Source organism: Apodemus sylvaticus, chromosome 8 (genome assembly GCF_947179515.1).
Source record: "Apodemus sylvaticus chromosome 8, mApoSyl1.1, whole genome shotgun sequence".
NCBI classification, from domain to species: Eukaryota; Metazoa; Chordata; class Mammalia; order Rodentia; family Muridae; genus Apodemus; species Apodemus sylvaticus.
In genome coordinates, this window is record NC_067479.1 from 66680430 (window position 1) to 66702115 (window position 21686).

General features: G+C 47.6%; 2 protein-coding genes across 2 annotated transcripts in view; both read right to left on the reverse strand.

The window, feature by feature from the left end:
• The window catches only part of Mipep (mitochondrial intermediate peptidase), a 128539-nt gene extending 126511 nt beyond the window's left edge, over positions 1-2028 (reverse strand). The window contains exon 1 of the mRNA XM_052191265.1: positions 1741-2028. Coding sequence (XP_052047225.1) covers positions 1741-1923 — 183 coding nt within the window. The 5' untranslated portion in view covers positions 1924-2028. The remainder of the gene's footprint in view (positions 1-1740) is intronic.
• Positions 2029-5538: 3510 nt separating this feature from the next.
• On the reverse strand, positions 5539-18764 carry LOC127690930 (complement C1q and tumor necrosis factor-related protein 9). The gene is made up of 4 exons (XM_052190503.1): positions 18686-18764; positions 14089-14275; positions 10394-10456; positions 5539-6823 (listed from the first exon to the last, which is right to left on the reverse strand). Exons 2-4 carry the CDS (start codon positions 14252-14254, stop codon positions 6051-6053), a joined length of 1002 nt encoding a protein of 333 aa, XP_052046463.1. The 5' UTR covers positions 14255-14275; positions 18686-18764; the 3' UTR covers positions 5539-6050.
• Between the last annotated feature and the right edge of the window lie 2922 nt (positions 18765-21686).

Genomic DNA, 21686 nt, shown 5'->3' on the forward strand with positions numbered 1-21686 from the left:
TGTAAAACAGAGGAAGCTAACTCCCAAGGAGACATCTCACGGCAAACCCAGGCACTGGTTGAAACTAAGGCATTTCAGTATTTTAATAAAGAAAAATAAGATCACTAATCTAATGGGAATGAGTGTCTTTGAAAAGCAGTTGAAGCCTGAATCCTAGTGCCCTGAGAAAGCCGATGTTTAATATAATCTATGCCAAAGTGTGCCATGTACTTTACACAGGTTCACTCAGCTCTACATCAAGGAGTACGTTCTCCTCTCACAGACAGGGAAATACGCTTTAAAATTCTATTTGGTTCCTGTGACCGAGCCAGGAACTTCAGAGCCTTCCATCGATGGACCCCAAGTGCTAAAGGGCAGGCATATGGACAAGCAGGCTCCTATAGACACAAACAAAAACATGATTTAAAACAATTTGGGAAGAAGGGCTGGAGAGATAGCCCAGTGGTTACTGCTCTTGCAGAGGACCTGGTTCTAGTCCCAGCAACTTATATAGCATTTACCACCTGTTTATAACTTCCCTTAAGTTGCAGGGAAACCAACACCCTCTTTTTGCCTCCACAGGCACTGCAAATGTGGAGAATTTACAGACATTTGGGAAAAACACATAAAATTTAAAAAAAGATAAACCTTTAAAGCCAAATTTTTGTGGCATGTAAGTGTAATCCCAGCACTCCTCATGGTTTTTTCTTTTTGTTTTTTGGGTTTTTTTGTTTTGGTTTTCAAAACAGGGTTTTACTCTGTAGCCCTGGCTGACCTGGAACTCACTGTGTCCCAGGCTGACCTCGAACTCAGAAATCCACCTACCTCTGCCTCCCAAGTGGAATTAAAGGCATGTGCCACCACTGCCTAGTTAGAAAAGAACTTTCAAATAGACAAAGTTAAACACACAGATACACCATGAACTACGATGAAACTACATTCCAGACTCATCTTTAGAAAACTGCCCAACAGTGAAAAGCTAAATGGTAAAAATAATCCTTAACCTTTAGAACTGTGGTTCTCAACCTGTGGGTCGCAACCCATCGGGAGGAGGGTTTCATATGTCGGATATTTATAATAAGATTCATAACAGAAGCACAATTAGTTATGAAATAGCAATAAAATAATCTTATGGTTAGAGGTCACCACATCATGAAGATCAAACTGTATTAAAGGGTTACAGCATTAAAAGGGTTGAGAACCATTGTTTTTAGGACAAAATCTCCCCTTCTCAGTCTTCTTGCAGGTTCCTCATTCCTTATCAGGTGTCCAACACCACCACAGGCAGAGTAGAAATAGCCAAGCAATTGTGTCTGGTGACTTCGTAGGCTATGCAATCAACTCCAAAGCACAACAGGAAATCTGATTTTTCTCAGTAGGGTTCTGTCGTTACTTTCTGTTTTACCGCCGGTTCTTGTGCAACTCAGGCTAGTCTTAAAGTCAATTCGGAGCCTAAAGGACTGTCCTTTGTACCCTCTTGCCTCTACCTATCAAGACTGTCTTACAAGTAAGAGCCACTATGCCTGCTTTAACAGGTTGTTTCAGAGCAGCTGGAAACAGACAATTAAAGTTTGATGGAGTTTTCAACGGAAGAGTGACAAGGGCAAATAAGAACTCTGAAGCCAGAAGGAAAAAAAAAATCGAACTTGCGTAGGCTGAGTGGGAAGCCGGTGGGACGGCCGCCCCGGGGTGCGCTATCCCGGCACCATTCCCTTTCAGCAGGACGCGGAGCCCGCGCTGCCCAGTCCCACGCACGCTCACCCGGCGCTCTCCCAACAGGTCCCATAGGTGGCCCTGGGGCTTGACGTTGAAGGCGGCGCCCACCGGGGACCAGCTAGTGCTGACGCCCCGGGCGCAGCTCCGGCCCGTGCGTCCCAGCAAAGTCGCCGCGGCTATCCGGCCGCACAGCCGGCGGGCGAACCGCGTCCCGGCCTCCAGCAGCATCCTCCGGACCCCGGCTCCGCTTTGCTCCGGAAGCGCGCGCCCCGCGTTTCCAAGGCAGCAGCTCACGCCGCGGCACTCGCGTTGCAGACCCGGACTGGAGCGTGATGACTCTTGTTAGCAAGAGCGTCGCTACTGCACCTTCCGAGCAGCTCAAATTTCGTAGCGCCCTCGTGTGTCTGGAGGAAGAAACGTCCTGGGTTTGAGTTTGACAGTTACTAGGGCACGGGGAGAAGTCTGGTCAGGCATTGGAACATTTTACAGATGCCAGGAGTGAATGTGAGAACTCAAGATGAGTTCTTGATGCCATCTCAGAGGAGACTCAGTGGGGGCGCGTGAAAGGATCCAGAATAAACCACTAGCAGTCGAAATCCAAGGCCCCTGTCTTCTCCAAAAGAGGTTGAAGTCACCCCCCTGCTTGCACACCCACCAGCTCTGTTTGTAAATTAACTATTAGAGAATTATCATCTATTTTGACCTTGGAAACTATTGATACGGTCTAAGGGTCTTGAAATGATATAGTCTAGGGGTCTTTGTGCGGTTCATTGTCTCTGCCAGTTGAAGAACTAAAAGGCAGGAAAAATCTGAAGACCAACATGTAGCAGCAGAGAATTCTTAAGCATCGTGGACAGGATTAGGAGTAGAAGGAAGGTGAGTTGGTTGTGTGTTTCCTGCAACAGGCACACAGAAAAAGACTCTCTGCAAAGGGGGACTCGGAAAGCTTAAAAAAATGTCTCTTTTCAGGGGCTGTCTTTTTTTTTTTTTTTTTTTTTTTTTTTTGCCTCTCCAGAGTCTTCCTCCCCTAATATAGAGTTGGACAGTTTGAAGAAATCTAGGGTGGCTGGTTGTCCCAGAACTGTTGTGTGACATGTCCTGACCCAGGCTTGACTTCATGAGCAGGTCCATCAGCAATGGGACCTGCTGGTGGGAGAGAAAAATCGTAGGTTGGGGAAGAAGCTGGACGTCTTGGAGATTGTCCGCCATCATCACCTAGCTGTGCCCCCCCTCCATCTGCCTGCCAACCAGGGAGTCTATCTAAATCCCAGTGTCTCACCACAATAGTCTAAAACTAAATCAGTACAGACAGGACTAATGTCAGTCTTGCTGCAGAAATGAAAGGGGGACAGAGGGTAGGAGGGAGGGCACTGGGGAATTGTGGTCCAGCTCCCCGGGAAAGAAGGAATGACGGTGCAGACTTGGAAAGGCTTGGAGTTGAGAGGACACACACACACACACACACACACACACGGGGCAGGGGGAGAGAGGAAGCAGGAGTAGCTTATAGTGGTGATAGGATGATTTTCCTCATGATTGGGTGGGTGGGGAAGCAGAGAGAGTTGAGTGCTAGTGTTTAGTTCACCACTTCCTTTGTTTCTTTCTCTTCAGTCTGGATCCTAGCTCCTGGAACAGTAGCACACTCTCTCTCTCAGGACAGGTCCATCTCTCTTCAATTGGACCTTTCTGGGAAAGCCCTCACAGTAATAACCAGAGGTGTGTCTCACAGGAACTTCTAATCTCAGTCTGGTTGACAATGAAGATTAGCCATCACAGGCAGGGTTTGGAAACCATGTTCATTCCAGTGAGCATATGAGTTGCAGACACATGTAGACAATTCACCATCACTGCCAGGTTCCCAGGTGGTCAGGAAGAAAATCTGCCTGAAACACACCCAAACATTCCTGCAGTGAGACCGCATGAAGAACTACAGTGTTGTGACAAGACTGTCCATTTCAGACTCTGGGATTTTCCCTGATGGGTTTCAGACTGGCTTGAAACTCCTGGGCCCTGTTTGCCCCTCCTTGTCTCCCATTAATGGGCATCATATGCCTAACCTACTGTTGTACTTTGAAAGCAAATAACTTGTCTGACTAAAGATGCCCATCACACAACAGGTCCCTCCTGTTGCTGATCTAAACGACTAAAACGATGACTATTTTGCATAAATGATAATGCTGGGATTTTGTATGTTAAGGCGGGTCTGTTGACCTATAGGATATAGGAAGGACATCAACCGGGAGGCAAGTCTAGAAGGAAGACTATTGTGGGTAAAATTGTGTCTTCTTAAGAGACATTTTAAAAATACTAAGCTCAGCCGGGCGGTGGTGGCGCACGCCTGTAATCCCAGCACTCTGGGAGGCAGAGGCAGGCAGATTTCTGAGTTCGAGGCCAGCCTGGTCTACAGAGTGAGTTCCAGGATAGCCAGGGCTATACAGAGAAACCCTGTCTCGAAAAAAACAAATCCAAAAAACCAAACCAAACAAAACAAAACAAAACAAAAACAAAAACAAAAAACATTCTTAAAAAAAAACTAAGCTCTGAGAATCAGACCTTATTTGGGTAGGGCCTTTACAGATATAATCATATTGGGATGGATCTGAATCCAAAATGACTAGTCTACTCCTCATTAGAAGAGGAAAATTTGGACATGTGCAGTTACAGAGGAAAACCTATGCAGAGCTACAGGTGTGAAGTGACAGGCTTCAAACCAAGGGACCCCAGGGGCTACCAGAAGCTGGAAGCGGCAGGGAAGGACCTTCCTTTCGGGACTTAGTCTCAGTCTTGCTGACATGTGAACCTTGAACTCCTGCTTCCAGAGCCATGGCAGGATGCATTCTTATGTTTTGAGCCATCCACCTTGATTTTGGAAGTCCCCAAATGTTATTATAGGTTCAGCTCAACTATTCATTGAATTGGGTAGCATAGATACCTATGTTAGAAAATAAGGTATCTGAAGCCTCCTGGTGTGTCTCGCTGACATCAGCTTGTAACGGCTAGTCATTAAATGGAAAAAAAATCTGTTCCTGGTGCTGAAACTGGAACCCACACTTGCTCTACGAATGCTATGCCTGCTCAGCCCTAAACCCAGCTCACTTACCATTACATTTCCCTAACATCAAAAATAATACAGCCCTTAGGGCAGGAACGTAGCATCCGAAGTCTTCCCACCACACACGTCCTGGGTAAGGGAATGGTGATATGTTACTACATCATAACAAGCAGGCTGAGGATAGCTCCGTGGTAGGGCACTTGCCTAGCATGCGCAAACCCTCGGTTCCATCTCCAGCACAGAAAAATTAATCGCAATAAACAGAACCACTGTTTATCCTTTTACTCTTTAAGAGATAACACACATGCAACTGTGGCAATGCATTATGATTTTTCCTTTTTTTTAATTTTTAAGATTTATTTATTTATTTGTTATATGTAAGTACATTGTAGCTGTCTTCAGACACTCCAGAAGAGGGAGTCAGATTTCATTACAGATGGTTGTGAGCCTCCATGTGGTTTCTGGGATTTGAACTCAGCACCTTTGGAAGAGCAGTCAGTTCTCTTAACCACTGAGCCATCTCTCCAGCCCCGTATTATATTTTTCATCCCTTACATTACTGTGGTGGTTTGAATGAGGGGAGAGAGGATAGCCCTCGTAGGCTCATATGTTTAAATGCTCCAGTTAGTGAAACTGTTTGGGAAGGATTGGGTGTGGCCTTGTTAAAGGAGATGTGTCACTGGGAGCGGCCCTTGAGGTTTCAAAGCCCTTGGCAGATCGAGTCTCTCCTCTCCTCCTCCCTGCCCCTCTTCTTTCCTTTCCCCACCCCCACCCCACTTAATAGTGTTTGCTTGTTATTTGGGTCAGTTGGGAATACTTGGAGTCAGTGATTTAGTTCCTTGTAAGACTCTGTTAAAGATGTCTATGAAGTATCTCTCATCCCTTTTTCTGTGTGTTGTTTTTTGTATTGCTCAACAAAAGAGAGAGCAAAGTCCTTTGTTGGGGACAGGGACAGATTCACAAGACAAGTCTTCAGGCAGGTGTGGATTCAGACTCATACAGCAGACAGATGCGGGGGAGGGAAGACACAGGATTCATTAACTAGAGAATTCAAATATGGACTCAGTCTTTGTTCAGTGACACGGAAGCCTTCACGGTACACTGATGCATTGCTGGTGACTGTTTATTATTCATGTGTTCAAATGGCAGAATCTGTAGGGCTAACTTCCCATGTGCACATTCTAGGACTGATGCGATAACTGGAGGAATGAGTGCAGCCACATCCCACGCTCACCAAGCTAGTTCCGTGGGTACCACAGCACCAGCAGAGCCCTCGGGGAGGCCCACGTGCAGAGTCCTCGCATCAAGGGCTGCTGAACAGAAGGAAGCCCGTGAATGTGGTGTCATCGTCCTCATCTGCAAACAAGCCATTGGCCCTCTCTCCTCCTGTCACCTGCAGCCACACTTCGTCCCCGAGAATCAGCTCCAGCACGATGCCGCCGGACGCCTGGTCCTCAGAGCTCATGTACCCATCCTTGGTGTGCAGGACTTTTACCCCATTTTTGACCAAAGACACCTGTACATTCCTGGAGAACACAGTGATGTGGTAGGTAAAGTAATAGACACCCGCCACATGGCAGGTGAACTTCCCCGTCGCTATGTTGTAGTGGTTCAGTTTGTTGTATAGGATCTTATCGAATTTAATGGGTGCATCTGGGGGAGGGAACTTACTGATCACTGTGAGCCCCACAGTGAACGCACTCTTGGGCACGATGGGAGCCTCACCAACTTTCCCCTTCTCTCCTCGATCGCCTTTCCAGCCTCTCATTCCTCTGACTCCCGGCTCCCCCTGGGGGCCCATGGGTCCAGCTTCTCCCCTGGGGCCTGGTTTGCCAATGGGACCCACCGGGCCAGGTAAGCCCTTGGGACCCAAAGGTCCAGTACTACCCATTAGTCCTTCAGGCCCAGTGGGGCCCACCTCGCCCTTTTCCCCCTTCTGCCCCTGAGGGCCAGTCTCTCCGGGCAGCCCTTGCTCTCCTGTAAGACCAATGGACCCCTTCGGACCATGTTTCCCCGGAGATCCTCTGGAGCCTGGATCACCTTTGATGCCTTTCGCTTCAACTCTTCCATCTGCTCCTGAATAGAGGGAGATAATGAAGAAGTGGCTTAGGAAACACTCCCTCACAAACAATGTTGGAGTTTCTATCACTGAGCATTTAATTGACACAAAGTAGGGTATGGGTTCAAGGTTTTCTCAAAGTGTGAAATTTCAAAAACTCTCAAATTGCATGCAAGTAAAAGTACATGTAAACACACAACAGACACACACACACACACACACAAAACTATGGGGGTTGTTTGTTTGTTTTGGGGGTGGGGTTTTTTTGGTTTGTTTTTGGGACAAAGTCTTATGTAGCCCAGGATAGCCTCAAACTCACTATAGCCAAGGATGACTATAGTCAAGGATGACTGGATGATCTTGAACTTCTGGTCTTCCCGCCAGTGCTTCCTAGGTGCTGGGACTGTGGCTATATTCTGCCATTCCCAGTTTATGCAGTGCTGTTAATGGAACCCAGGGTTTCAAGTATGCTAGGTTAGCACACAACCAACTGTGTTAGCATACCACCAACTGTGCCACATCCCCAGCCTCCAAAAGTATTCCTTAGTGCCTGGGCTCCTATGAACAACGACAACTGTTCCACCAGAGTGACCCACGTCGACAGAAAAACAAGGCCACCCTTGGGAGAAGCACACATCAGATGGACTATGACAAGGAGCAGGTCAGTCAGGCTGCTGAATAATGGGACTTCAGTCTTCAGGGAAGTGATAGCCTCTGAAGGAGTGGGCTCCAAGCCAGGTGTTCATTGTTTCCTCACATGCCATCTGTCCAGTCCTAGCCCGCCCTTTCCGCCCACTTTTCCACAACCTACATGAACACTCCACACTGCCTCCACCTGGGCAATGGCACTTATGAGCACAGAGCCTGGGCTTATGTGCCAGAGCATCACCCTCTCGGCAATCCCAGCACATGCGGACACACTGTACAACAGGTGGTGAGTTTCCATCACATTTCTCCCTTATATAGACAGCTGGGATAGTAATGTCCCCTAATGAGGACTCCTGCGTTTTCATAAAAAGCCATAGATTGGTGCCCAGAATGAGTTACACGTATTTGGCAGTCATCTCTCTTCCCATTGGTTGTTCTCTACAGTCATCTCTCTTCCCATTGGTTGTTCTCTACAGTCATCTCTCTTCCCATTGGTTATTCTCTACAGTCATCTCTCTTCCCATTGGTTGTTCTCTAGAGTCATCTCTCTTCCCATTGGTTATTCTCTCCCCCTGTAATCCATCCCAGGAAAAAGCCTCTGAGCACGACCTCCAGCCCCAGGATCCCACTCAAATGCCACCTTGTCCCTGAAGTAGGGACAGGCACTAGTAGAGCCTTCCTCGGGGCTCAGCCACTGAGTCAGAGGTCAGCACACAGCAGCCTGCTGCCCAAATCTGCCCTCCTACCTGATTTTGCATAGCCCATAAGCCAAGACTGGGTTGTTATGTTTAAATGGGCAGAAATAACATCCCAACATACTATGGGGGCCACAGAACAATCATCTCAGCTACTTGGGAGGCAGACAAAGAGGAGAGCAAGTTCATCAGAACCCCATAATACTTTATCTCAAAATAAAGAGTTAAAAGAGAGAGGTGTTGAGAAAACTATCGAGTGCTTAGCCAAAAATGGGACATTTATGCCACCATTTCAAGACTCAGAATGGCACAAAAGAGTCTGTGGAAAGGGAATGCAGGAGCCAGAGGAAGGAGTGGGAGTACTGAAGAACTCAGGCTTTCAGGAATGACATGGTCGCTGTACTCTTGAGCTCCCAGCCGCTGTGATAGCCTGCCCAATATTGGGCCCCTCAACACTCTGCCATGGAAGAAAAGGAGCCCTTGGGAGCCCACACTTCCCCGAGGATTTATATGCAGTCAGTGTTTGATGTGAGAGGAGACCCATTTTCTTGGGTAGTTAGCTATCAGTAAGGGTCACCTGAGGGTCCTTACTGAGAAGCATGACACACCCACACACCAATAAACACTCTAATGAACACACTAGGTCACTCGAGTGCACGTGAGTACACACACACCCACACACACACACACACATACACACGAAAAAAGGAAAGGCATGAGAGGAAGGCAGCAACAGAAGGATGACCTTAGTGGGACTGGCCGAGAGAGGGTAAAATGTCATTGAAACAACTCATACACATGTGAAAATGTCATAGTGAACTCCATTGTTATTTATTAATATATGTTAACAAGTGTTCTTTAAGAAGACTGTGGCACAGCATTTGCTCAGCAGGCATGAAGTTCTAGGTTTAATCCACAGTACTGGCAAAATCAAGTATGACTCCGTGCTATGCAACTTTTGGACTTTCGGGTGCAGCTCCCTCAGAACACGGCAACATCTGTTTGTGTAGCGTCTGAGGCTGCCTTGGTACGTGGGCAGATCCCACAGCTCACAAAAAGAGGCTGAGACTAATTCCCACTTGGACCTTTCCAGGACAAGTGTGTGGATGCACGCGTGCAACTGTAGCAGACAGAGAACCTGCCGGGGCCATGGTGGCTAACCTTATCAACTTGACTACATCTGGAACCAACTGAAGACTGTGAGGATTGTCTCGATTGGCTCATTGGGATGGGAAGACCCACCCTAAGTTTGGGCCACATCTCCTGTCATCAGCCCACTATGAAAGGACAGAGAAGAAAGCATTTGCTTTTTTGTCTGCTTATCCTTGCTGGCAAATTCATCTATCCTGTTGCTGGGCCATTCCTTTGCTGGTGTTAGATTCTACTTTGTCAAAATTCCAACCTAGACTCAAGACCAGCAGCTCTTTAGGAATTCCCCAGGCGCCGGGCAGTGGTGGCGTATGGCTTGAATCCTAGCACTTGAGAGGCAGAGGCAGACGGATTTCTGAGTTTGAGGCCAGCCTGGTCTACAGAAGGCGTTCCAGGACTGCCAGGGCTACACAGAGAAACTCTGACTTGAAAACAAACAAACAAACAAAAAAATCCCAAAACCAAACAAACAAAAAAGTGGAATTCCCCAGGACTGTATCACCAGACTGGGACAGACTGGGACTGCTGAGACATCCAGGCTCACACACCGAGCAGCTAACCGATGATGGATGGGTCTTTACGTTGGGGGCAGCCACTGTTGAGTTGCTCAGGCCAAACTTGTAACTCTGTCTCTCTGACTCTCTCTCTCTCTCTGTGTCTCTCTGTCTCTGTCTCATGTCTATCTGTCTCTGCCTATCTCTCTGTCTCTGTCTCTCTCATTTTCTCTCTGTGTGTGGCTGCCTCTGTCTCTGTCTCTCTATGTGTCTCTCTCTGTCTCAGTCTTGTGCCTGTCTATCTCTGCCTGTCTGTCTGTCTCTATCTTTCTCATTCTGTGTGTGTGTCTGTGTCCGTCTCTCATTCTCTGTATGTGTGTCTGTCTCTGTCTTGCTGTGTGTGTGTGTGTGTTTGTGTGTGTGTGTGTGTGTAATCTATGGACATTCATTCTATCGGCCCTGCTCCTGTAGACAGCCCTGACTAATACAGTGAGTCACTCTGGGAGCATCAGACAGGTCAGCCCATAGCAGCGCTGAACAGCTGCTGTCAGCTCAGCCTCATACTAAAGCACTGTTCATGGGTGAGTGAGAAGCCACTGACCTGGCTCTCCTTTCTCTCCACGAATTCCATCCTTCCCTGGGCCACCGGGATGACCTGGTTCTCCTAGGGGAAAGGGAAGAAAGCAGACAGAAGTTGAGATTCCAATTCCAGTTTCCTGGTTGAGTCTCCAGAGGCGATGGACACAGGAAGTCCTGGGGTACCCCAGCCCATCTCTTTTCACACCAGTGCAGGTGAAGATGGCAACTGTTCAGGGTGTTGAATCAGGTAGGAGGAGCAGGATCTGAAATGGCTGGTGACTTTCCAAGCACCAGAAGCACAAGGCAAGGCAAACTAAGACATGGAGGGCCACGCTGTAATGTTGTCTCAGGACAAGGACTTGGAAGTGATCTGACTGTGGGAGGTGCTGGACATCTCTCCCATTCTATTGCCTTCCCACAACTCATCCAAAGACTGGGGTGGAAGGCTCGGGAGATTCCATGACACATCAGGAGCCCCCACGATCTGACTGGTGGGGAAGGAAAGGCGCCATAGACTAGGGGTGACTGCCACTGAACAAGCTGTGATGGAGTTCTGCCAGCCATGCACTAGTCCCCAGGCGGGGAGCAGGCCACCGAGCCCCTCCATCACCTGGCACAAGCAAGGTGAAATGGCCAGACCACAGTGACAGCAGAGCTCCCAAGGCCGTGGTTTACTCCAGGTTTTATCTCACTCAAAATAAAACCTTAAGCCAAGACCCTACGATCTCAGCCTTACTATTCTAGGTGAGAGGTGGCAAACGGGTGAGCCAGCCTTCATCCCTCAGGACTGGGGTGACACAGGTTGATATGCACCCACACACCTGGTGTGGTGGACACTCCTAAGCAAGCCCTGGGTCCCACTGAGTCACAGACACTAGCCTCCACTCCACTATCCCTAGCCCTTTGCGCCACCCCAGAGCCTGAGCCATCCTACCCCAGCTTCTCCTTCTCCCTGCCTGCCTTCCAGTTCTCGTATTCGGTAGCATGATCTCAAAGCTTTTATGATCACAAAGGCCAGAACATGAGCATCCACCTGAACAACTGAGAATGTATGTCGTGGACACTGTACTAACTGCGTGTTGATTATATAAAACACACAGCACATCTTCAAAGGACCAGAAAGAAGCAGCAGATTTTGCAGCCAAGAAACGTGGGTTAGCATCATTCTCAAGACCTATATATATATTCTATACATAATACATACTTGTATGAATGTATGTATGAACTGAATGGAAAACATACAGAAAAATCCAGATGTTTGTTTTTGAGACAGGGTCTTTATTTTGTAGCCCTGGCTGTCCTGGAACTCCTATACAGACCAGACTGTCCTTAAACTCACAGAAATCCATCTGCTTCAGCCTCCTGCATGCTAGGATTAAAAGACATGTAACACTGTACCTGGCCAGAAAACATATGCTTTTAAGAAACCTGTTTTGGTAGGGTTAGGGAGGTAGTTCAATGACAGAAAGAATGGGGGACTGGAGTTCGGATCCCCAGCACCCATGTAAAAAGCCAAGCACAGCTGTTCGATCCTGTAAGGACTGGAGGAACTGGGAGGGGTGTTCATGTGGGGGGTGGTAACAGGGGAGTTGTAAGGATTTGCCAGCCAGCCAGCTAGCTTGATCAACATGAAAAGCTTCAGGTTCTGCAAAAGACCCTGCTGACCAGGCTGAACAAAATAGAGGGAGGTACTTGAAAAGGATGCACACACACACACACACACACACACCAGAGAGAGAGGAAGAGATGGAGGGAGAGAGAGACAGGGAAAGAAAGATCGATGGATAGATAGATGATAGATAGATGATAGATAGATAGATGATAGATAGATGATAGATAGATAGATGATAGATAGATAGATGATAGATATATAGATGATAGATGATAGATAGATGATAGATGATAGATGATAGATAGATAGATAGATAGATGATAGATGATAGATAGATGATAGATAGATGATAGATAGATGATAGATAGATGATAGATGATAGATGATAGATAGATAGATGATAGATAGATGATAGATAGATGATAGATAGATGATAGATAGATGATAGATAGATAGATGATAGATGATAGATAGATAGATGATAGATGATAGATAGGTGATAGATGATAGATAGATGATAGATAGATGATAGATGATAGATAGATGATAGATAGATGATAGATAGATGATAGATAGATAGATGATAGATAGATGATAGATAGATAGATGATAGATGATAGATTCTGAGCCAGGCACAGTGGCGCATGCCTGTAACCCCAGTACTCAAGAGGGAGGGACAAGAGGATGAAGAATTCAAGTTCGTCTTTGGGTATGAATCAAGTTTGAAGTCAGCCTAGGATATATGCAACACTGAGGGAGAGCCAGAGGGAGGGAGGTGGGGAGGGATGGAAGAAGGGTGGGAGGGAGGGAGAGAGAGAGGGAGAGAGAAAGGGAGAGAGAATGAGTTAGGATGGACAGATGACTTAGCAGTTAAGAGCACTGGCTGCTCTTCCAGAGGACCGGGATTCAATTCTCAGCACCCACATGGGGGCTACAACCAGATGACTCAATGCCCTCTTCTGTCTCTGAGGGCACTGCAAACATGTGGTACCTAAATATGCATGCAGAAAAAAATCCATACACATAAGAAATATTTAAATGTCTAAAAAATGAAAATCTCTTTTAAAAGGGGGAGGGGAATAACAACCAAGAAAGATGGAGAAAGATTTGCAAAGGGAGCGATAAACAAATTTGGCCTTACAGGTTTCAGTAAGTTCCTCTTGATTTATCTAATAATCATCTCTCCTCTTCATGTGTACAAAGTATCTGATAATAAACATTAACACTTCATATACTAGGGGCTGGTGAGATAGCTCAGCAGTTAAGAGCACTGGCTGCTCTTCCAGAGGGCCTGAGTTCAATTCCCAGCACCTACACGGTATAGCTCACAACCATCCATAAAGGGGTCTGATGCCCTCTTCTGGCATGCAGGTCTACATGCAGACACTCAAACACTAAGAATAGACATATACATACATGCATATGCGTATGCATATACCTTCATACATTCAAAAATAAACACTGACCCAGACGTGGTGGCAGATGCCAGGGCCACAGCTCCTGGGAAGCCATACGCTACCCTTTCGGCAGTCGCTCTGCAGTGTCTGTTATTCGAATGACCAAGGCAGTGTCACAATGCTGATGGCCACATAACCTTAAGTGTAACTTAATACATTTCTCAAAGTGTAAGAGCATCGATGCTGGTAACTCTAGAGCAAAGTGTAGTGCTTCAGCTGTTTTATTATTAACGTGTATTTATTCCTTACCTTGTGTAGAGATTAAACATTATCCTCGATTATGTATATATAGGGGGAAGCAGGACATGGGTAGGGCTCTGTGCTTTCTATGCTATAGGCGTCCACTGTGGGCCTTCTCCCTGCGGCCGGGGTCGCCTCTGTACTTAACCATCACTGCTCCACTGGCCTCATGGTACTAACGATGCATCACACCTGTCGGATCCCACTCAAATGCCTATGTTTGCAGAAGCACTTGTTAACGGTCCTCTCCTGCAGCTGTTGGGGGCGGGCAGGGTGCCGGGGGCCTTGTCTTGCACTTCATTCAGCCCCTGGCAGTTTGAGAAGTGCCCGGTGGGTGAGGGCTCGGTGGGCAGCTGGGTGGCTGAAGGGATAAACGAAGGCCGTAAGAATTCAGCAAATGCCAAGTACCTGTGTCTCCTTTGTCACCCTTGGCACCATCTCGTCCATCTCTTCCAGGCAGGCCATTGTGACCTGGATTCCCAGGGATGCCAGAGTGCCCTTGCCGGCAGGTGTCCTGGGAGAATATGCGCCTTGCGCATGCGCCCATAACCAGCAGAAGCCACCAAATCCTCATGGTCAGATCACAGGGTCGGGACTGAAAGAGGGAAACAGAAGCCGTAAGGCGCATTGCCGCTGGGTGCAGGTGTAGTTGCAGGGCATGAACACTGCCTCTCATTTCTGCAGTGGGATGGGCCTTGGTCTCTGGGCACGGACAGAGGTGCTGAGGAACCACATGGCCTCCTCTCTGTTCTGACGAAGGCCTGAACCAGATCTCACTGTGTCTGACGGGGTGGCGGGGGTGGTGGTGGTAGGGGTGTGTGTGGCGGGGGTTGGGGGTGGGGAGAGACTGGGTTTCCCTGTGTAGCCCCTGTGTAGCCCTGGCTGTCCTGGAACTCACTCTGTAGACCAGACTGGCCTCAAACTCGGAAATCTGCCTGCCTCTGCCTCCCAAGTGCTAGGATTAAAGGCGTGCACCACCACCGCCCTGCAGGTTAGGACCATTTTAATGGTCAATAAATGTGGAAGCCAAGTTTTGAGGTCAGGAGACTCTTCTATTTATTGTTTCAATTTGAGCAAGCCACCTTTTTAAGACACAGAAAAATGTTTTGTTTTTTTTTTTTTATCCTATGGGGCTAATGTAAAGACCAAATTTGGTCATAATATACATGAAAAAGCACACTAAGAATAATAAAGCCACATTAAATTACCATCTGACCCAGCAATTCTATTCCTGGGAATGAAAGAAACCCCAAACAACAATAACAATAACAACAAAAACCGAGAGGCTAGAACATGTTTGGAGTTCCTGGCAGCAGTGTTCCTGCCAGCCACTAGGGGGAGCAGCCCACATGCACATCAGTGGATGAGTGGTTATAGACTACGTAGCATAGAAATAGTGGAAGGTCATTCGACCACAGAAAAGCAGGAAATCCCAGTCCCCTCCAGGATATTAGGCAGTGACAATCTGGGACTAAAAGATGGATCTAGCGTGTATGCAAAGTGATCCAAATCATGGTGCAAGCAATATGGTAGGTGCCGGGAGATGAAGGGAGGGGGCGCTGTTCATCAAAAGATGAAACCTCTGCAGGTCAGTGATGGCGGTGGTTGCAGGATAGTGTCAATGTATTTATTGCTATTGAGCCATACACTTAGAATGGTCAACCTGGTAAGTTTGAGTTTGTGTATATATTTTATCACAATAAAAACAACAACAAAACATTCAAGCCAAGGGTGTGACTCAGCGGTGGAAAAGCTGCCTCGCACGTGAAGCCCCGAGTTCCATCCTAGTACCACATACAGGTACGAAAAATTACGCGGCATTAACAGCAACATACCAAACATGTACATTTGGGCTGCAGCTATAGCTCAATGCTAGAGCGCTTGTGTCACACACAGAGTCCTTGGTTTAACCCCCAGTGGACCCGAGCCTGCTGTGGTCGTGCGTCCCTGAGCACACAGCAGGATGAGGCGCAGACCTGTGCACCCACACCACCTGATTTTGTGAGAAGCACATTCTCAGCACCTTTCCTCCATAGACACTGGTCCCTTTACTTGGGTTCTTGCCTGCTTGTATTTGTTTCTATTTTAACCTGTCGTCAGCCTCAGGATGGAGCTGAGATCCAGGCACGAGGGGAAGATCTGTAGGCAAACTGCTCCCGTAACAGGATCAGCATGTAAGCCCCTGCAGGGGCTTGAGTCTTTGAGATATGAATGAGTGGGATTCCAGACGGAGCTGAGGATCCCTGAGAGTGTGCAGTGTCATATCGGCTGTCCCCAGGACCCGCCTGGCAGAGGCTCCACGTTTCATACGAGGTCATGGGACTCAAAAGCTCACCTGGCTGTTCTTTCAGAATTACATGCCAGTTTTAGAACAGAGCACCAGGCTGGGCAGTGATGCAAGGACTCGCTGATGGCAGCTCGTTTAACATTTAAGAAACAACCCCACCCCAAACCGGAGAAGAACACGTGGGTTAGTGCAGCCCATCCGACCCCAGATGCCTGCAATGTGGATGTCCATAAGCATTTTTTAATGGCAAAAAACAGGGTGTCTGTCTCTTTGACCCAGTAGTACCTACCATCTCTGAAATTATTCATAATACAGGAAAGATCTGTGTGCCAAAGGTAACTGCAGTATGTTCTGTTAAGGTGGAAAAGGGCACATTATGTAATGCCTGAGAGTATGGAGTGAACTGGTGTGTAAACGCTGAGACCGTTATAAAGGTCATGGAAGTGTGTAAAAGATGCGCGAGGTGAGAACAAGACCAGCTGGGGTCCAGTGAGAGACACCCTGTCTCGAAGGACCCCGCCAAACAGGAAGAACTAAAATCGGGCTGGAGAGCTGGCTCAGCAGCTGAGTTCACTCTCCGCCCTTGTGGAGGCCTGGTATTCAGCCCTCAGCACACACAGGAGGCAGCTCACAACCCCCTTCAGCTTCAGCTACACCCCTGCCTGGCCTCTGAGGGTATCCATACAACAAGCACGAACACGCGTGCACGTGTGCACACACACACACGCTCACACTCACACACACACACACACACACACAGAGGTTTAAATTTTTTAAATGACTTTTAGAAAGACTAAAATATCAGGGACATCATGAAGATATTAATGTATGTATATTATCAAAAACTAGAAGTAAATATATGCAAACAGGCAAACATGTCAATGTATAGAATGATGAGGTGCTAGGAGGCTTTCCTGTGAGGAAAAATGTCTTTGTAGTGGTTACACATTTACAGTTATTTATCTTTCTCATTTTTAATTGTGTGTGTGCGCACATTGACACAGACAGACAGACAGACACACACACATACACACACACACACACACACACCGCGCGCGCGCGCGCGCGCGCGCGAATGTAAAGACCATTTGAGGCCGGAGCATCAGACGTCCCTGGAACTGGAGTTACAGACCACCAGATGTGAGTGCTGAGAAATGAACTCTACCCCTCCTGGGGCTCTTAACCCCAGAGCCATCTCTCCAGCCCCTCTGTAGCTAGACACTGCCATCTAAAGGACGGTGTCACCCTCTGCTGAAAGCTGCAGAGAATGATGGGATACTGAAAGTGTTTCCAGCGGTTTCCCTCAGCCACAAACCCACTCCTCTTCAGGCAGCTGAGTTCTCTTAGAGCCAACCCCATGAGTTGCACTCAGAGGATTCTAGGTCGATTCTTCTGTGCTTTACCAGTGTTTCCTCTCACTTCCCTCCTTCTCCACAAAAGCTGCTTGTGGGTGGAGAGACGGCTGATCTTCCAGGAGGCTCCCATGCCCTTGTAGATGATGAGAGAGGCCTTTCCTGGCTCCCAGTGTGGTGCATACAAATGCAGGCATAACACCTCCACACACATTTTTTAAAAAGCCATTTTTGGTGCCTCTTCTGACTTTCTTTAATTTACAGTCGTATATTCTCAAGCATTTCAGATTCCTTATGTACCCCCAACACTTCATAATCCGTATGCAGCCCCCCAAACATTAACATTTAACAGAAATCAAGGGAACCATCTTACTTTCCCCAGTCAGGGTCTTTCTACGCAGATCAGGGCAGCTTAGAACTCATGGTCCTGCCCTAGCATTCCAAGTATGGGGACAGGCGTGCTTGCCCAGGCTAGCTTGTGAGCAGTCTTTGCTGATGCTCAGCTTGCTTGAGTGTAAGACTGACAGATGACATCCCTGTCACTAGGCTGGCCTTATTTATTTCTCCCGTGTATTTGGGTTACAGTATGCATCTTTTCACTTCAACAAATACTGTTTTTATAGACTGTATGAATTAGCATATACACAACTATTAAAACACTCATTAAAATGTGTAGCTGAGGGGCTGGAGAGACGGCTCAGCAGCTAAGAGCACTGACTGCTCTTCCAGAGGTCCTGAGTTCAATTCCTAGCAACCACATGGTGGCTCACAACCATCTGTAATGGGATCTGATGCCCTCTTCTGGTGTGTCTGAAGACAGCTACAGAGTACTCGTCATATATATAAAATAAATAAATAAATAAAATCTTTTTAAAAATGTGTAGCTGATAATCTATAAGTTTTTCTAGAAATTTCTGTTATTTTTGTGATTTATCTTGTTTTTTATGCTTCCTCTTAGTCCATTAGTGCAGAATTCTGGCAGATGAAATTCCTGCCTTTCTTGTTTAGCCTCTCTCTCTCTCTCTCTCTCTCTCTCTCTCTCTCTCTCTCTCTCGCTCTCTCTCTCTCTCTCCCCCTCTCCCTCTCCTCCCCCTCCCTCCCTTCCTCTGTGTGTATGTCTGTGTGTCTGTTTGACAGTCTCATACTGTAGCCCAGGCTATCTGTCCCGGAACTTACTCTGTAGCCCAAACCTTCTGTGTCAGACTCTCCAGTGTGACATTACAGGCATGAACCACCGCACCTGGTTTGTTCTTTAGAAAAAAAACGTTTTAGAAGCATATTACCCCGGTTCTATACCACACGTGGCTACCTCGGAATCCAGGTGCCTTCAGCTGAATGTGGAAAGAATATCCTTCAGTGCACTTACCCGAACCCTGGAGTTGCAGGCTGGATGCAGGCACTGTGTGAAGAGGGAACCCTCACACTGTAAATAAAATCAAGCCTTCCTGCCACGGAACTCCCCAGTGAACCCAAGTGCAAAATAGCAGGAAGGGGAGGGGCGGAGGGAGGCACAGGATGACTTGAGTTAGCTTCAAAAATCACAGCAACACAGTAGCATCCCTTCACAGCACCCCAAGTGTGGAAAACTTTGTCCTTTTCCTCTCTGTCCTTTGAAATTAACTGAGAGGACTCTAGGTATTCCAGCAGGTGGACTGCAGAAGAGATCCCCTCTGCAGGTTTCTTTCCTTAATGTGAACAGCTCTCTCCTTGGCCATGAGTCCATCTTGAATAAGGAAACAGGTGTAAAATGACAATGAGAAGGACTGTGACTGTAACCTGCGGGTCTCTGCAGTACAGACCATTAGGATGTTTACATAGAATTTTCAATGATTCCAGTGACTCATATCAAGGGCAAGACTAAATTTAAGGGCCACCTGATTCAGTTAATCCCCCATGAGCTTACATGTCTCTGCAGAATGCTGCAGGGTGCTGCTAGCCAGGAGGAAAAGGCCTTCAGGTATGCTTCTGGCCGTAGTATGTTCATGAAGTGACTGGGGGTAGTATATTCATGAAGTGACTCTCAGCCCTTGCAACTCCTAAAGCTCTAGATAAAGTCCAATGATCCCAGTTGTCTTTTAAACCAAACTGTAAAATAATCTTCTCCAGTCTGGGTATTTAGAGTATTTCGCTCAGTGGTAGGGCATCTGTCTAATAAGCACAAGACCCTGGGTTCAGTCCTCAGTTAAAAAAAAGAAGAAAGAAAGAAAAGAAAAGAAAGAAAGAAAGAAAGAAAGAAAGAAAGAAAGAAAGAAAGAAAGAAAGAAAGAAAGAAAGAAAAAACAAAAAACTGGAACAGTAGTAGCACACACCCTTAATTCCAGCACCCAGGAAGCAGTGGCAAGTAGACTTCTGTGACTTTGAGGCTAGCCTGGTCTGCAGAGCAAGTTCCTGAAAAGCTATACAGAGAGGCTCTTTTTCAAAATACCAGAGGGGAAAAAAGACTCCTTTCTCCATAAAAAGAACCAAGGAAGTCTGTTTGCATCTCTGCTCAGGGTCAAGGCTGTAAGAGGGGGGTGCAGTCAATATTCCCCTGAAATGTCCACTTCATGGTTAGAACCATTTCTATGACAGGTGTGAGTGGGAGAGCAGTCAGAGGCATCTCAAGAGTCTAGAGCAGAGAGAAAAAGAAGCCCGTGGCCAGGGCTGTAGCTGAGGGGAGGAAACCAGAAAGGACTGAAAAGTTAGAGAACGTGAGGACAGGATGCTAGCATGGGTTTTGAGATGGGAGGAACAGGTATATGCGGATAGGAAGGATCATGATCCAAGTATAAGGCAAGGGTAGGGGCCCTTCCCGCCAGGTAGAGGCCCTTTCATGGGTTCCTGAGGAATGCTGCTCCGTCTGTAGTCCTGAGCTGAGAAAACAATGATGTCTCGGTGTTTTGGAGGAACCGAGGTTCCCTTTGGACCTGATAATTATTCTTCTCTTCCAGGAACTCCAGGCTTCAGTTGTTGGTGCACAGGATGTGGCAAGTTACCAGCTCCAACATCTGTGAGTTTAGACCAGACATGGAGCAGACAAGGACTTGGTCTATCCCTTCCCCCACCTTCCGCCCCCCGGGGAGCACAGCGAGGCTCTGTAGCTTCTCCTGGGAAGGGTCTCAACAGTCAGGGAAGCGTGCAGCAGTTTCAGGAGCATAAGAATACTGTTCTGCTCTGAGAAGGGCAGCTCGACCTTAGTGGCCATCCGGGGATGGGGTATACAGACTGGGAAGCCTCACCTTAGCAGAGCTAACCACACCCCATAGTCACGCAGCCCAGCAGACAGCCCCAACAATGTACCCAGGAGGAGGTGGGACTGGATTTAGCAGCATCCATTAAAGGAGGTGGCATCCGTTGAGCAGGGTCTGGCTTCTTTAGGGCTGACTGCTACAGCCAAGTCTCCGAGTCCCTTCATGTGTAGGCAGTGCAGTTGGTTGTGAGAGGGACCTCTGTGGTCACTCAGCTTCAGGCTGCTGCAGACCCTTCTGCTCCCCTGGCCATGGGGAAACCTCTCTAGCTGTATTCCTAGTCCTGCCCTCTCTCCTGCGATAGCAGGACCCAAGCCTGGCTTACTGCCTCAGTTTATGGTACCTCAGTTCATAAGAGGACTTGGTCACCAGTGTCCCTTTCCTTCCCCAAGGCCTGCTGGGATCACTGTGCAGCCTGCTAGGCTTCGAATGCTTCAAATTTGAAATGTCTCTTCACCACAACCTAAGTAGGTGACACTGGCTACAGCTGGCCTCGAGCTCTTCAGCCACATTGGGGAATGCCAAACACCACCAGCACCACAAGGTCCAGCCCATTTGCTCCAATCCAGCTGCACAGACACCACGGTCTCAGCTCTGACCCAGGAGAGGCACTGCGCTGCTCTAGGTAAGCCCTGTGTGCTTCTCCATAGAACCCTTAGGAGTAGAGTCTGGGCCTGGATGTTTGTTAAGGAGAAGACTCTGTTCTAGGAGTTGTCGCGTGCCTGCCTCACATCTCGGGTGCTGCTGATGCAAGAACATCATTGGGTTCGTCTGGACACATTCTTCCAAAGAGACAGTCTCTCCTATGCATGCAGCAGACAAGGAAAAATGCTTGTTTTACCTCCTAATTCTTCTAGAATAAAATACTTCCCCTTATGTTCCTTTCTGTGTGTGGTGCCATCCTGGGCCACCCCTTACGTCCGCAGGACTGTCACTGTCACTCTTTGTTTGTGAACCCCATGGAGCAGCGAGCAAGGGTACAAGTGGACAGGTGACGCTGGGATTAAACACCAGAAAGCAAAAAGCAGCCTTGGCAACCCAGGGGAACCACGTTCTGATTAGTCACAGCAAACAATGGCTTGTTTACTGGGACTTTCTGAGCTTGCTAATGAGAGGAGGAAATTCTTATTCACCCCACAC